This window comes from Candoia aspera, chromosome 1 (assembly GCF_035149785.1).
Source record: "Candoia aspera isolate rCanAsp1 chromosome 1, rCanAsp1.hap2, whole genome shotgun sequence".
NCBI lineage: Eukaryota > Metazoa > Chordata > Lepidosauria > Squamata > Boidae > Candoia > Candoia aspera.
Window position 1 is genome coordinate 100,340,919 of NC_086153.1, and position 14,877 is coordinate 100,355,795.

The 14,877-nt window shown below is 37.8% G+C and overlaps 1 protein-coding gene across 1 annotated transcript in view; it reads left to right on the forward strand.

The window, feature by feature from the left end:
• MCM9 (minichromosome maintenance 9 homologous recombination repair factor) overlaps positions 1-13,766 on the forward strand; it is a 38,261-nt gene extending 24,495 nt beyond the window's left edge. Inside the window, exons 8-13 of the mRNA XM_063310659.1 lie at positions 1,149-1,323; positions 3,985-4,187; positions 5,622-5,825; positions 8,602-8,684; positions 10,435-10,580; positions 11,067-13,766. Coding sequence (XP_063166729.1) covers positions 1,149-1,323; positions 3,985-4,187; positions 5,622-5,825; positions 8,602-8,684; positions 10,435-10,580; positions 11,067-12,522 — 2,267 coding nt within the window. The 3' untranslated portion in view covers positions 12,523-13,766. The remainder of the gene's footprint in view (positions 1-1,148; positions 1,324-3,984; positions 4,188-5,621; positions 5,826-8,601; positions 8,685-10,434; positions 10,581-11,066) is intronic.
• Positions 13,767-14,877: the final 1,111 nt, after the last annotated feature.

A 14,877-nucleotide genomic window follows, 5' to 3' on the forward strand; every position in this document is an offset into this window, starting at 1 on the left:
ATGGTTAGGGCAAGAGTGAGGTATGTGCTGCTGTTTGACACATGCCCTTGAATTGTGCCAGTACCGTGTAGGTCAAAAGGCACTCTTGTTCATCATTTCTTGAGAAAATCTTGATGCTGTGGAATGTGGCATTGAATTATCAGGTTTTTATGACAGTATTATTCCATTGTTAGGAAGAATCTTGGTCTTACTAGTATGGCTGAGTTTTCCTATTGCCCCAAAGTAAGCCTATAAAGATTCATTTAATGATGATGAAGTTACAGTAGATTAATTGTTTCACTTGGTCAACCTTTTCCAGCTTGGACACACTCCAACTCTATGGACTTCAATTCCCAGAATTCTCAGCAAAGTGTCATGCTGGCTGGTGAATTCTGGAAGATGAAGTCCCACATCTGGAGAAGTGCTAAAATGGGGAAGTAGCACTTCTTCAGTATTGGACGCATAGTGCAATTTTGCCACTGCAGTAAATTTACCATGCAACAGCACTAAAACTACTTGTAGATCAGCCGATTGAAAAACAAACTGCCAGAGCAGCATGGATATGAATATATATATATATATATATATATATATATATATATATATATATATTCTGTTCTAGCTAAAACCAAATGTTTAATCTCCTTTGAGAAAATAGTCTTACTTTCCATTTGTTTTTCATGTGATAAACTATCAATGCTGCATCAAAAAAGGAGTAGGGGCAAGGCCTTCTAATACCCAACAGAGTGGCTTCATATTTGAAAAGCTAGAGGTACAAAATAAATTATTTTGTACCTCTAGCTATTTGTTATTTTACTTTAATTTGTCTCTTGTGTATATGTCAAGCAAGTTGCCTACAGTTTTTAAAAAAATCATACCTAGTTAGCTTTATTATTGTCTTTTTTGGTTATGATCTGCTTAAAAATGCAGAATTTTCATGAGGACTGATGAGAAAGTTGCTTGGTAACCATGTAGGTGTTAGCAGTGCCAAATTTGTGTTCACCCAGAATTAGTAAAGCTGTCATGTTCATATGGGTTAAGCATGTGCTTTGGAAAGCCATGCTGAGATGAAGTTCAGAGCAAGAATACTCTGCCTTCAAATGCATTCATTTTTAAAACAGCTACTACTAGTACTACCAAGCTTTTATAGGGAGGATTTTGTTCTCAAGGTTTGACTGTGACTGCTGTGAAAGACTCTGGAGAATGGAATTTGGAGGCTGGCGCACTGGTCCTGGCTGACGGAGGCCTGTGCTGCATAGATGAGTTTAACAGCATCAAGGAACATGACAGAACAAGCATCCATGAGGCCATGGAACAGCAAACCATCAGTGTGGCCAAGGCTGGGTAAGTATCTGTGATATGTTAAGATCCCAGCCCTACTTTTTTAAAATTTGTTGATCCTTGTGCTGATGTTGTAGGATTGCCTGTGTGATGAAGTGGTTTTAGGGTAGAAATTAAGCTGTGAAAAATCCAGACTCAGCTCCCCATTTAGCTACAAAGTTTTTCAGATGAGTCTGCTCCAGTCCATATCTGTCCATCTCACCAACCTCACAGAGGATAGAATAGGGACAGGAGAGAAGAAAAAACATGTCTGGGAAGAAAGGCGGACTATAGATGGAATTAAACATATGTCAACTTTATTACTGAGATCAGAGACAACACAATTCAACTTCAATAAAAAAAAATCATTGTGCTCCATAGGGAAGTTATAGATCGCAACCCACATAGTTATAACCCACCCATAAGTATATATTGCACTTGCCTTAGAAGACAGGAAACCCCAGTAATCAAAAAGTAAATAATATATATAGCACTTTATTGCCCAAATTAAAAGCATGAGCTGCAAGGTCATTGAATCCCTTACTCCATGATGGGTGTTCTTATAAACCTGGGAAAAGACCATTTTTAAGACAGTTTAACGCTGACTTTATTTTCTGAGGTGTTTACATACATTTGTTTTTTCCCCTTGTTTATTTTATTTATTTAATCAAATTTTTAACACTGCCCATCTCCCCCCACAAGGAGGGACTCTGGGCGGTTTACAACAAAACAAAATTTAAAATTCAATGTCCATATAAATACAATGAATATAAATATATAAATATAAATAGACAATAAAATATAATATGTAATAAAATCCCGATGGCTAAGGTTGTATCTCAGTCCGTGAGTGTAAAAGGCCCTTCTAGGGTGCTAGCCATCCCCACGAATGACTCTTCTCCTTCCCGCTCCATGCCTGATGACAAAACCAGGTTTTTAGTTCCTTACGAAAGTTCAGGAGCAAGGGGGCTTGTCTCACCTCTGGGGGAAGGATGTTCCTAAGGGCTACTGTTGTTGCCGCTACTCAAGAAGGTTTTATTTTGTTTTGAAAGAAAGTTGCTATCTACCATTTCCTTACTAGATTGTTCTTACACATAAAGCTAAATCAGGACTTTTTGCCATGGTTTATTGAATAAGCCATAATGGTCTAATTCACAAATAACATAACAACTGCAGTGGGCAACCTGCAGCTCCAAAGCTCTTTCGCAGCCTCTATCATTTGAGTGCATTGCTGAATTTTAATATCCTTCCAGCATTTTTCAAAATTGCCAGGTGAAGAAGCAGCAGCTTCTGTTTGGCTATTAGCTCTCCGTTTGTCCCATTTCCTGTTTGAGATACCACAGTGAATTGTTAAAATTTTGAATCTGCAGCAATGCTTTCTGGATGTGTATAAAAAGCAGGATATGTGAGAAAATAATGTTATGATTGCATCATCCTTCTACCAATATAAGTCTGATCATAAACACGGTCTTGAAATGTCCATTATTGGATACTATTTTCAGTAAAAATGGAAATCCATTTTTAGTCAGGAGCGCAATGAAACTGTTGTTTAGTGCTGCAGATGGAATTTTAGATTCTTTTTCCATTCCAAGTATGTGTTCTGGGGTTCCAACCTTTCCTTCCATATTTAGCAATCCTTATGGCATTACGCAAAGGGGTCAACTCAGATTTCCCTTTTGAATCTCTGTTGATACTGGCTGCAGGTCAAAATGCTTTTCCCATGTTGCGTACTGCTACAAATATGAAAGCTAAGTTGATTGGTGCTGCACTTGCTCCCACTCAATATGTGAGCTGAGGACTAAGATGGCACCAACTAGAAATAGATCGCTCCTAAGTCAGATTTAGAACAGCTGCCTAGTTATGCTGTGACTACTAGGAGAAAAAATATCCTTCTGGTGCTCTGAAAACAAATCTCAGGTCAAGGTCAAACGAATTAAGGAAGGCAAAAAATTTACTGTACTCAAGAGCCGTCACAGAGGCTCTTACTACAAGTCAGATTGTTTGTATGTTGATTCTGTAAGAATATGTTTAATTGTCTAATAGGTATATGTACTTACGGTGCATCAAATAAGCATAGCTGAATGTATAAGTAGCATGTACGGTATCAGAGTGGAAATGAAACTTTGGATGGGAGGGTCATAATTTTTCAAGTATCAGTATAATCAGTTTCTGATTAACCAAATAGGGTCTCCTGGGAAAGACTAGATAGTGGGGCTGGTCAGGGAATATCTAGGTAGATTGAAGCAAAGTGAGAGATGAATTTGATTAATTGTGATTGGGACCTGGCAGAATTTAGAGTTTTCGAATTCAGTATTAGTTTTCTAGATATTTCATTCTTGTTCTCGCTGACAAAACCATTTTATTTATCAGATCAGCAAGAAATTGGCGATCCAACGCCAATTTAAAGTGTGTAGTGTTGTTGCCTCTAGTCAAAATAGGTCTGTTGTCATCCATCACCTACATGTTTGGGTTGCCACACACATGCAAACTGTACTTTGTTATAATCCACAAGCCTTTTCCCATGACTTGTTACCATCATCCTGAGCTGTTCAGCTCACATGAAATCAATGGAACGCTTTGTGATTCCAGAATGAATGAAAGATGTTCTGCCAGTAGCTTTTAAAAGTCATTTCTAAAATAGTTCAGTTCTGTTTGACACTAATGCCAGCCATCCTTTTCCTTCAGTTTAGTGTGCAAACTGAATACAAGGACCACAATTTTGGCAGCAACCAATCCTAAGGGCCAATATGACACTAATGAATCTGTCTCTGTCAACATAGCCCTTGGAAGCCCTCTTCTTAGCAGGTTTGATCTTGTCCTGGTATTGTTGGATACAAAAAATGAAGAATGGGATCACATCATTTCGTCCTTCATACTGGAAAATAAAGGTAATATGGTAATTTTTCTATATTACTTTCTATGGAATTATCTGAATCTAACTGCTTGTCACTGATCATAATAAAGTTTTATACACATAGAGGTTCCCTTGCTTTATATGAATTCACTTTATGCAAATTCACTCTTATGTAAATTCACAATTGTGCAATTCCTCCCTTTTGTCCAAGAATTCTTTTTATGCAAAAAAAAATCAACATTATGTGATTTATACGAGCATAATCTGGTAACATGCAAGACTTCTTCCCACTAAAACTGCGTGAACATTTTCCTACCAAAGCCTCTTTCTGCTTTATTCACACATACACTATCATGTTGTGTAATTATTCTAGTTGTGCATCCTGTCTCCCACTTACTTCCATATCTGTAGGTTGAGTCATGGCAACTGGATTTCTTTCTTTTTGGTTGAAACGTTTCGCTGCTTGTCCAAGCAGCTTCTTCAGTCTGGGCAAAGGTTGGTGAGGGGACCCCATATATGTCTTCCAGGGTGGCTGCATTGTCCCTGCACCTGAATGGCTGTTAATTGTGCCATGGAGATGTGGATTGTCTTTGGGATGTCTCTCCTTACCAACCTTTGCCCAGACTGAAGAAGCTGCTTGGACAAGCAGCGAAACGTTACAGCCAAAAAGAAAGAAATCCAGTTGCCACGACTCAACCTACAGACAATTCCACCTGGATGACTGAGAATCTGCATCGACATATTCCGTAACTGTAATGTATTGTTATGAGAGTCAGTTTGGTGTAGTGGTGAAGGCATTAGGCGAGAAACCGGGAGACCGTGAGTTCTAGTCCTGCCTTAGGCACAAAGCCGGCTGGGTGACCTTGGGCCAGTCACTCTCTCTCAGCCCTAGGAAGAAGGCAATGGCAAACCACTTCCAAAAAACCTTGCCAAGAAAACTGCAAGGACTTGTCCAGGCAGTCTCCAAGAATCACACAATTGAACAGATTTTTAAAAAATGTATTGTTACTATGTGGTCAAAATGGCTATCAACATTTTGTCCAGTCCCCTTACACATAGCATGGGGCCATTGCAAAGTAGATTACAGTAGCCAAGGTGACATGTTGTGCTAAGCAATAATAGGTTTTTTTTTTCATTTTGAAAGTGTTATGTGAACCCAGCATTGTTGTTTGTAAGCTACATTTAGGACTTAGTGTTAGGTATGAACCCAGTCAATGCGGCTCTTACAGAAACCACAGTTAAGCAAACTAGGGCTTAGCACAGGGTCAGAGTTGAGCAAGTGAGGTAAATTTAACACACGTGCGCGCACACATTACGTTGAAGGGAGAATTTCAAGTGCATGAAGTGTGATTGCTGAATTCTCATTAGGTTTTGATTACTCAGAAAACCATTTCATAAGACTAATTGATAGCCTAGAAGACATGCATATAGTATTGGTGGTGTTCTTGTTATTTAATTCTTTTTTCAGGCTGCCCAAACACATCTGAAAAGCTCTGGTCTATGGAAAAAATGAAAACTTACTTCTGCCTTATCAAGAAACTCCAGCCGATACTGACTGATGAAAGCCACCTGATCCTTGTCCGCTATTATCAGATGCAGAGGCAGAGTGATTGCCGGAACGCGGCCCGAACCACGATCCGCTTATTAGAGAGCTTGATACGGCTTGCTGAAGGTGAGACCTCTTTCTTCTCCTCTTTCTTTTCTTATAGCTACATTCCATAGAATAGATTTACAAACGCACAATTTTTTTTTAGATTTTTTATCCTGCCTTTATTATTTTTACAAATAACTCAAGCTGGGGAACGTACCTGATACTCCTTCCTCCTCCTGTTTTCCCCACAACAACCACCCTGTGAGGTGAGTTGGGCTGAGAGAGAGTGACCAGCCCAAGGTCACCCAACCGGCTTTCATACCTAAGGCGGGACTAGAACTCACAGACGCCTGGTTTCTAGCCTGGAGCCTTAACCACTAGACCAGACTGGCTCTTGAAGAAATGCTGCAGCCAGCATTTTACCCAGCTCAGTAGATTTGACTTCTGTAATCAAAAATCGGTTCAAATAGTATTGTCTACCTCCAGAGGGCGCCAAAATAGCTTTCTTTGTTTTGGCAGTGTGTTTCATGGGTGCAAGATCTCAAAAGATTCTTGCCTGTATAATAAATAGCTCACACATGTAAAGTTTTTCCATGCCTGCATAATATGGCCCAGGCATAGTTCTCCAGCTTACACTTGTGTAAGCTGAAGCACAGAATAAAGATATTTTATGCCTTTTTATATCGCAGGAGCATCACTGTGAACAACTTTCATAGATAGATAGATAGATAGATAGATAGATAGATAGATAGATAGATAGATAGAATTTTTATTAAAAGAAGATTTTATGTAAGATTTAAAAACTATAGAAAAAAGAAAAATAGAAAAAAAGAGATGTTAAAGAACAAAAGAAAAAGTGAAAGACAACAAAAGAGAAGGAAAAAGAAAGACACGGAGAGCAACTTTCAGTGTTCTAGATTGAATGACATCTGCTCACAAGTATTAAATGACCTTCCATAGAGCCTTCTGCTGTTTCTGAAATGGGTCACCATGCAGCAATTTGCAGCAGAATAGAATTACGTGGCATTTTTCCAGAACATAAATGAGGGACTATCAGCACCAATCCTCAATTGATATCAATGACAAAATAGCTGTCTGCTTTTCTGAAAGGCTATCCAAGTTGTTTGTTTTTCTTCCTGTGCTGTGTTTGTGCTCTTACATATTGTTGGCAGAATGCTAGAAAGCCTTTGGCCCAGGAGAGATCAGGAAAATCACACACCAGGCATTTCTATAAAAATAATTTTATTTACAGAAAGCAAAACATATTTAAAGGCTGTTTGCTGAGAGGAGAGATTTCCCTCAGCTGCATACTCCCTGCAAGCCTACACAGAAGGGAAACTGAAACTAAAACAAGTCCAGGCAAGTTCCTCCCTTAGGCAATGCAACCATTAACACGTGAAAAGGGGACAATTAAATTCAACCTCTTCACCCAGCCAAAATGATTAGTTACCATAGTAACCTTAATCTGTAGTAGAAAACATATTGATACATATACTCTGAAATAATCCTAGCCTAGAAATTGTGGCTAAATTGTTTTTTTCTGGAAGTAGTGGGCAAGTAGGGATATTAATACTTTGGATTAGTTTATAGCTTATCATGCTTGAATCCATTTGAGTTACTGCAAGAGACATTTAGGTCACCCAAAGTTGCAGAATAGCAGTATATTCAATGAAAACATCTTTTGAATTTGCAATTTGGTGAAGTTGTATTAGGAGCATCTAAAATTCTGAACTGTTGTCAATATCAGAATGTGTTTTAGATTATTTAAGCCTATCATATTATTTTATAAACAATTAAAAAGTACTGTTATGGTAGATATTAGTTATTTTCAGGAACTTTGTAATAAATTGTTAAAGTATCTCATATTAATAAGTCAGTGGCTGAAGGTTATTTAAAGAATAACAGTTATATTTCTAAGAATCTTAATATGAGATTAATCCAACAAAAGGTTGTCTTTCATGTTTATTGGACACTTCAGAAATTTTTTTACAAGGGTTGGCTGTCAATGATGTTATTCTGGAAGTATAGAATGCATGAGGGAGGGGACACTTAACTCAATATGAGCACCTCTTACTCTCTCCCTGTTTTGGTTTAATATGCAGATGTTTGTTAGTAATGGGTTACAAAGATTATTGTGGTTTAAAGAAGTGATTATATTTTTAAACTACATCCTAAAAAATAAGAATACATCATAATATGAAGAACTTTGGATATACTGATTATGGGGTACAGCAAAATAATTTCTTAGATGTTATAAGGCAATGCAACCACAGAATTTCAATTTGGGATCAATCACATGTATTCACTTTCTATAATGGATCAGTATTACTCTGTCTGGTTAAAGTTTAATGATATAGTTTAAAAATGAGGTTGAATCACATTTTCTATACATAATAGGGAATGCTTTACAGTTTTCTTTTTTTCCTGCTCTTCCTTTGTGTGTGTGTGTGTGTTTTCCTTTAATTTTTTTTTCTTTTTCTTTTCCCCTATACAGCAGTGTGATAGTGTGGTTAAGGTGTTGGATTAGAAGTGGGGAGATCTAAGGGCTAGCCCAATGACAGCCACAGAAGCTCTCTGGATGATTTGGGGCCACTTTTTCTCAGCTCAACCTATCTCACAAGGTGGTTTTTGTTGGGAAGAACGGGGGAAGGGAATGCTCCTTGTATGCCACCTTGAGCTCCTGATCAAAAGACAGGATATAAATCTAATACCGGTAGATTAGATTGGATAAAATAGGATGGATGTGTATCAGGTGTTGCTAATAAAACTTTGAATAGGTGCCGTGTGCATTCAGTATATTCCATGTAATCATTTGTTTAGCAACTTTTATAGATTTTCTTTTAAACCTGTTTTTCAGCACATGCTCGACTGATGTTCAGGGAAATTGTAACTGTGGAAGATGCAGTAACTGTGGTTTCAGTGATGGAATCCTCCATGCAAGTAAGTTTGCGTATATACCGTAGATGACCAGAACAATTGTCTGTGATAAAAGGGAGCCCAGACTGTAGACATCAAAAGTATAAGACCATGACCTCCACTTTCCAGGTCTTGTCACTTTGCATAAAAGTTAATCCCTGTTCACAGTCAGTTATGGAAATTGAAATGGGTCATATCCATGTACCTAGACAATAAACTTCCTACACACATAATATTTTTCTGTTTTAAATGACTTTTTAAGACACCACTGTGTGATATTTATGTAATAGGAGTACTATGTGTAGAGAGCCAAGGAGGTGACGGTTGAAAAAATAACAGCATGCTTTAAGCCCAGGACACAGAGAAAGCATGAGAAGGCTGATAAGACTCACTGCTCCCAAATTCACTAGAGTCTGGCTTTCAAGGTTCTGTTACTGCAGCCTACATCAATATAGTTTCAGCTAGAATTGGGGAGTCTGTTTCCTGACCTGTCTACCTCAAAGGGCTGAGAATATGGCATGATATGTGCGTGTACATTCTAGACTTGGTATCAAAGAAGGCTTTATGGAAGAGCAAGCCTAGTTAATATGGCTCTGAAAAGGAATTATTATGATTAGTTTTAATCTTTTAAAAATAACACGGTTGATAAATCCAAAGCCCAACTCTGTGGTTGTCTAGTTCATCCAAGTTTTTACTTGACCTATATTACCCAAGGAAATTAAAAAGTTCTGGATTGCAGGCAACAAAATTAAGTTCCTCAATAAATGGGAAGAGAAGATAATTAGATGATAAGGGGGAGGACAAATCTGTCCAATTTATAGGCTTTCCCTAAAAATAATGCAAAACTTTTTCCTAGTTCTGTTCTATATTCTATAGATAATAGTATTTCAGATTGATGAACAATATAGAAAGAAATGACACCAGTAATGCAATCCTTTAAGTACCCTTATTAAGAAGTAATTTCCAGTGAGTTCAGTGAAGTAATGTATTTCCCACTGTACCAAGCATGTTTTTCTTTATAGTCCATATTACTTTACCATACCATCTTTATAGAAATGTCTGTGAGTGCATCAAGACAGTGCTGTGTACTTAATGGGTTACACTTACATCTTTTCCACATAAAAGAGATTGTGTGGCCTTAATCTCTCCTATGTACATCTTTCATCAAGAACTAGATGTGTGCACAAAATGGGGAAAGTGAGTTGTTTCAAACATGGAACAATCTGTTATGTTCCAGAAGTTGTGGCAAAGAGTTTGGACCAACTACAGTTTGGTAGAAGTGAAACCCAGAATTATTTGATTGTTCTGATCTGGGGACAAAACAAAATCTGGATGGGCAAGTACAGGAAAGCCAGTGCATGCCACCTCTTCTCTCCTCTCAGCAGCTTCCAGCATTAAACATGTAATTTCCAGGACTCAAGTTTTGATGAGTTAAGAGCTTCAGTTTGTGGAAATGTTCCTCTTTCCTCAAGATAACCCACTGTGTCCTATCCCATATTGTTCAGGAGTGGCCCATGTTTTCCAAAGGCTTCTTGGGAGCAGGCCAGGGGATGGGAAGCTTTTTTTTATTACTTTATTTAAGATCAAAGCCAAAGGCTGTGAATGTTTATGTAATGTTCCAAGGACCCAAACTCTAAAACTTCTTTAAATAAATAGTTTTGCTCAGCGCTTGCAAGCTTTACCAAGTCTTTACCATGCGTAGTTTAACTTAAGAAGTTTACACAGACATAACCAGTCATCGTGTTCTTGTATCACATTTCTTGTCATCTTGAAGGGAGGTGCACTTCTTGGTGGTGCCAATGCACTCCACACTTCATTTCCTGAAAATCCAGTGGAGCAACATCGAATGCAATGTGAACTAATCTTGAAGAAGCTGGAGCTGCAGCACCTTCTGCAGGAGGAATTAAAAAGGCTTGACAGGTGCTAAATATTTACATTTGGGAGAAAAAACATCAACTTTAAATCAGATTACACATGTGCTGCTATGACAAACTGTGATGTGATGATTATTAATATTTTCTTTGTTGTAAGCCATGGTCTTGAAGGCATATGAGTGTAAATAATTAACAGTATAAGAGAGAATCATTCTCTTATTTATTTGTTAATTTTTATGCAAAAAGCAATATCAAGAACTAGGGTTGCAGTCCTAAACACAGGAGAGAGAAAAAATCCATTAAGGATACTCAATTTATTCCTGAGTAAATCAACATAGAATTCTACGGTACAAGAATGATTTGCTTATGGAATTATTTATTCCCCAAAAGCAAATATTCTAGTCTACCTCATACGCCTAAAGTCATGTAGTTACTCATTTTTGTTACCTTGGAATGCATCAGCTTATATATTTCAAAGCTTCTAAAAATGCAACTTATTTTGGCAAAAATTATTTTTCTTTTAATTCTTTAGATTACAGAATGGAAATTCAAGCCCGTCTCTACAGTGCAGAGAAGCATCTTTAAATAATCACACATTTGGGAAATTGGAGCAGAGGATTCATTCCCAGCATTCAGATAAAGAGGAAAATAATATTCAGTTGCAACCTTTGTCAGCCAAAATAACTCCTGAGGATGATACGCATCCAGGATTCCCAACCAGACATGTATCTGATGATACCCAAGTAAGAGAGAAATGGAACGGCCTTAATGAGAACAGCAGGGATAACACCTTGAACTGGTTTGATAGTATAGCAGAAGGTAATATGGAAATGGAGAAGGTCACTTGTAATTTTCCAGTTGCAGTAACATCTCAAGACAATCTGGCTTTGGAAGCAAGAAGTAGTAGGTCTTCTGAAGAGACCAGCTGTTTAAGACAAGCTGAGCAAGCCAAGAATAGGGAATCACTGACAAAAAAAGACCAGGGGAATTCTTGTATACAGGCTAGTTTTGCCCTTGAGAGGACAGGAAAGCCTATAAACTCCCCTTCAGGAGCAAGTTACAAGGGTCCAAATGCTTCCCCTAGCACACCTAACTTAGTCATTACTCAAAGGGCCTCTAAGAAGTGGCGGAAGATGAATATTGAAAAGATCCAGAGGTTTTGTACAAGTATAGCAGATTCCAAGGCTGGGGATCATCTACCTTCATTATCTTCTCATCCTGTAATTGTCCCACATTGTCCTATAAAAGACGGAAGTGCTTCCCTGTCTCACAATGTGCCTTCAAGGCATTTGACGTCAACAACTTTAAACCGGAAGCGAAATAGAGACCAAACAAAGAAAGTAAGAAGTTGCAGGGAACCTGAGGTCCTTGAGAATTCAGGAGATGCTCCCTCTAAGCTCGCAAAATTTTCCTTTCGACAAAAACCTAAGCTTGCTCTTTCTCCTGAAGATGAGGAACTTCACAAATTCCCTGAGACTATTTACAGCCCTGACTCTTTTACCCAAAGTACATCAAAAGGAGAAAGACTGAGAAAAGAAGATCCTGACAAATATCAGGAAAGCCACAGTCTTTACACAGGAAATAAGTGCAAGGAGAAACAAGCTTGTGAAAACAAGGAAGAGGAAGACAAGCCAAAGCCAAATAAAACCAAAGCCATTTCTTTCACAAACAAGACAGGGACAGGAATAGAAACATCGGATGGCCGAGAATCAAGAAAAGTGTGCCCGAGTACTTTAGCAAAGTTGGCAAAGTTTGCCTTTACACCATCAGACGAATCTCCAGTTTCCTTGAATAGCACCAGTAAGGATGAGGTGAGAGAACGACAGCCACTGAAGCCCCAGACAGATTGTGCCGAACACACCCAGAAATGCTTTGAATTAGGAAAGGCCAACAGAATTACAGGAAAATTGTTCTCAGTAACTGATTTGGATGATGCAGTGTTAGACTTTGACTGGAATGAAGAGATTCAGAAAAATGCTAAATCTTAAGCTTTAATGTCTCCTACCATCTCAAAAATATAGGATGTTACTTTTATAATTGGTTTAATTTTTGACTTGGGAATAATGCTGCAAACAATAAGCAACCTAACAGACCCTTTAAAAATTGAATCAGGTTCTAAAAAGAGCATACTTCTACCTATTATCAGCTAAAATCTGATGCTATTGGAGTGTTATGTTCAAAGTGAAATAAACTGAGAGCTCTATCAGAAGACTCTAGCTCACCAGGTGCAGACAGCAGACCTGAAAAATAAAACCTCCCTCTTCCTGGTTTTTCTCTTCACTGAAAGCTAGTCTAAATCTCTGCAGTAGTGGGGAATGTGGTAGTGGATTGGGAGTGTTTCTCTTGTGTATGCCTATTTAAGCACATGCACCTGATAAAGGGCAGATTATGTCAAAATGTCATGTTACAGTATCACATTCTTGCATCATTTTGTGTCATGACATGCACAGTATCGCTTGCCCTCCCTCCTGCAGCTGTCCTATGATATTAAGACCTTTCCAACAGTGAGCTTCAGATTTTGGGAGGACATCCTTCAGAGGCTAGGGTTTATGGTGGGTTGGGGCTGTTTTTCCATGTTCAGGACATTGTCCAGAGTTGACAGAGGAGAGGCATAAAACTGCAGCCTTAAGGTAGTGAAGTCCGCAGAACTAGTATGAATAAACCATTTGAAATGCAATGAGTGAAACGCTATTTTACTTGGATTTTTCTCTAAGGTACATATATCCATTGACTATCCAGTTAGCTTATTTTGGTGAAATTATGAGAGGAAGAATCTCTAGTAAAGAAGCACATAGAGTATTTTTATAATTAATTTAGTTTTCTTAGCATCCTATAGAAATTTCTGATTCTGTCAGGTTTTCAATTATTTTGTTGTTCTGGTAAAATGAACTCCCAAATTCTTGAAAAGTGGTGTATGTGTTTTGGGGGGAATCCTCCCATCTTCCTTTTAACATCTGTTTTGCTTTACTGTATTGTTGTCTAGCTCCATTGCATAATGACTATTGATCTATGGTTTTTATTAATTCACTAGGTATTATTTGGTAACAGATAACATTTATTATGTTTGGTTCAGGAAGAAGCTTGCATTCTTTGTTCAGTTGGACAGTTAGGCTGCTAAAGTTTGTAAACCAATGTAGCTATTAAAATGATCGAATTGGTAATTTACTTCAATTAAAATGTATGATTATCACTGCTTTCCTCCAATAAAATGTCAGCTAACACCTGCCCTCAATGCCATGCCTTGCTTTTCAGAGGATTGTATAAAAATGCTGTAAGATTTACTCTCCCTAGTTGAATAATCCAGTGAAATTCTAGTAAATTTTATTTATTTGTTTATTTACCAAACTTTATCACTGCCCATCTCCTTCCCAAGGAGGGGCTCTGGGCGGTTTACAATAAAAGCAAAATTAAAAGCAAAATCAGTTACAAATACAATAAATACACTGTGATTGTATATTGGAAAAATCATCTATGACAGCATCTGCTTTTGTTTTCCTTGTATTGTCTATGATCTAATCTGAAATTTCTTGTGGTTTTGTGAAATTAATATTGAAGACTGATTTCTTGCTGATTTAGACCCAAGTTAAGGTGTGAGTGTCACGGTCTCGTTCTTAAAGCTCCTGGTCTGCACAGGCCTTGAGTACAGATGGATCACCTACAACTAGAGAACATTTCAGGGTCATCCTGAAGTGCAGAAAAGTTACAATGCTAAGGAATTAATGAAACATCAAGCAAATCTCTCCAGTGATGTTGAAGAGTATTGGGTATCAGAGGGAAAGCACGTATTGATGAAAGTCTAGGTGTTAAATGTTCGTCATTTAACTCACTAATGTCATTAATAATAGATCTAGCACTTTTATCCACTGGATACTAATATTAGCTGTATTAAAAATTGTCAGAATTTCTGGTTATTTATGGGAATTGCAGAAATTCTGCTTGGAATGATACTGTTTTTTCTTTATGGGAATTCATACATTCAGTATATCAAGGAAGTCCATTTTCTTTCCTCCATTAACTCTTTCTGCCCTCTCCTGCCCTAGAATTTTGTTTTATGTATATTTGTGCACATTGGTGGAGACTTAAGTTATAGTAAATACTACTTAATATTGTCTCTGCTCATTATTCAACTACTAATGGCAAGTTCTGTTATCTTTAGAAAAGGCAAGCCTGATTTTCTCATGGTAGAATCTTCAGTCTCTGGTGAAACAATCTCATGGTTCTCAGGTCGCGCATCCTTCCTTTGCATTAGAGAGAAAGGTCTGATCGTGAATATCTTTCCTCAATTCAGGCAGAGAAGCCCACCTCTGTAGTTACCCTGCTATTGGAAAGAGCAAGAAGGAGCC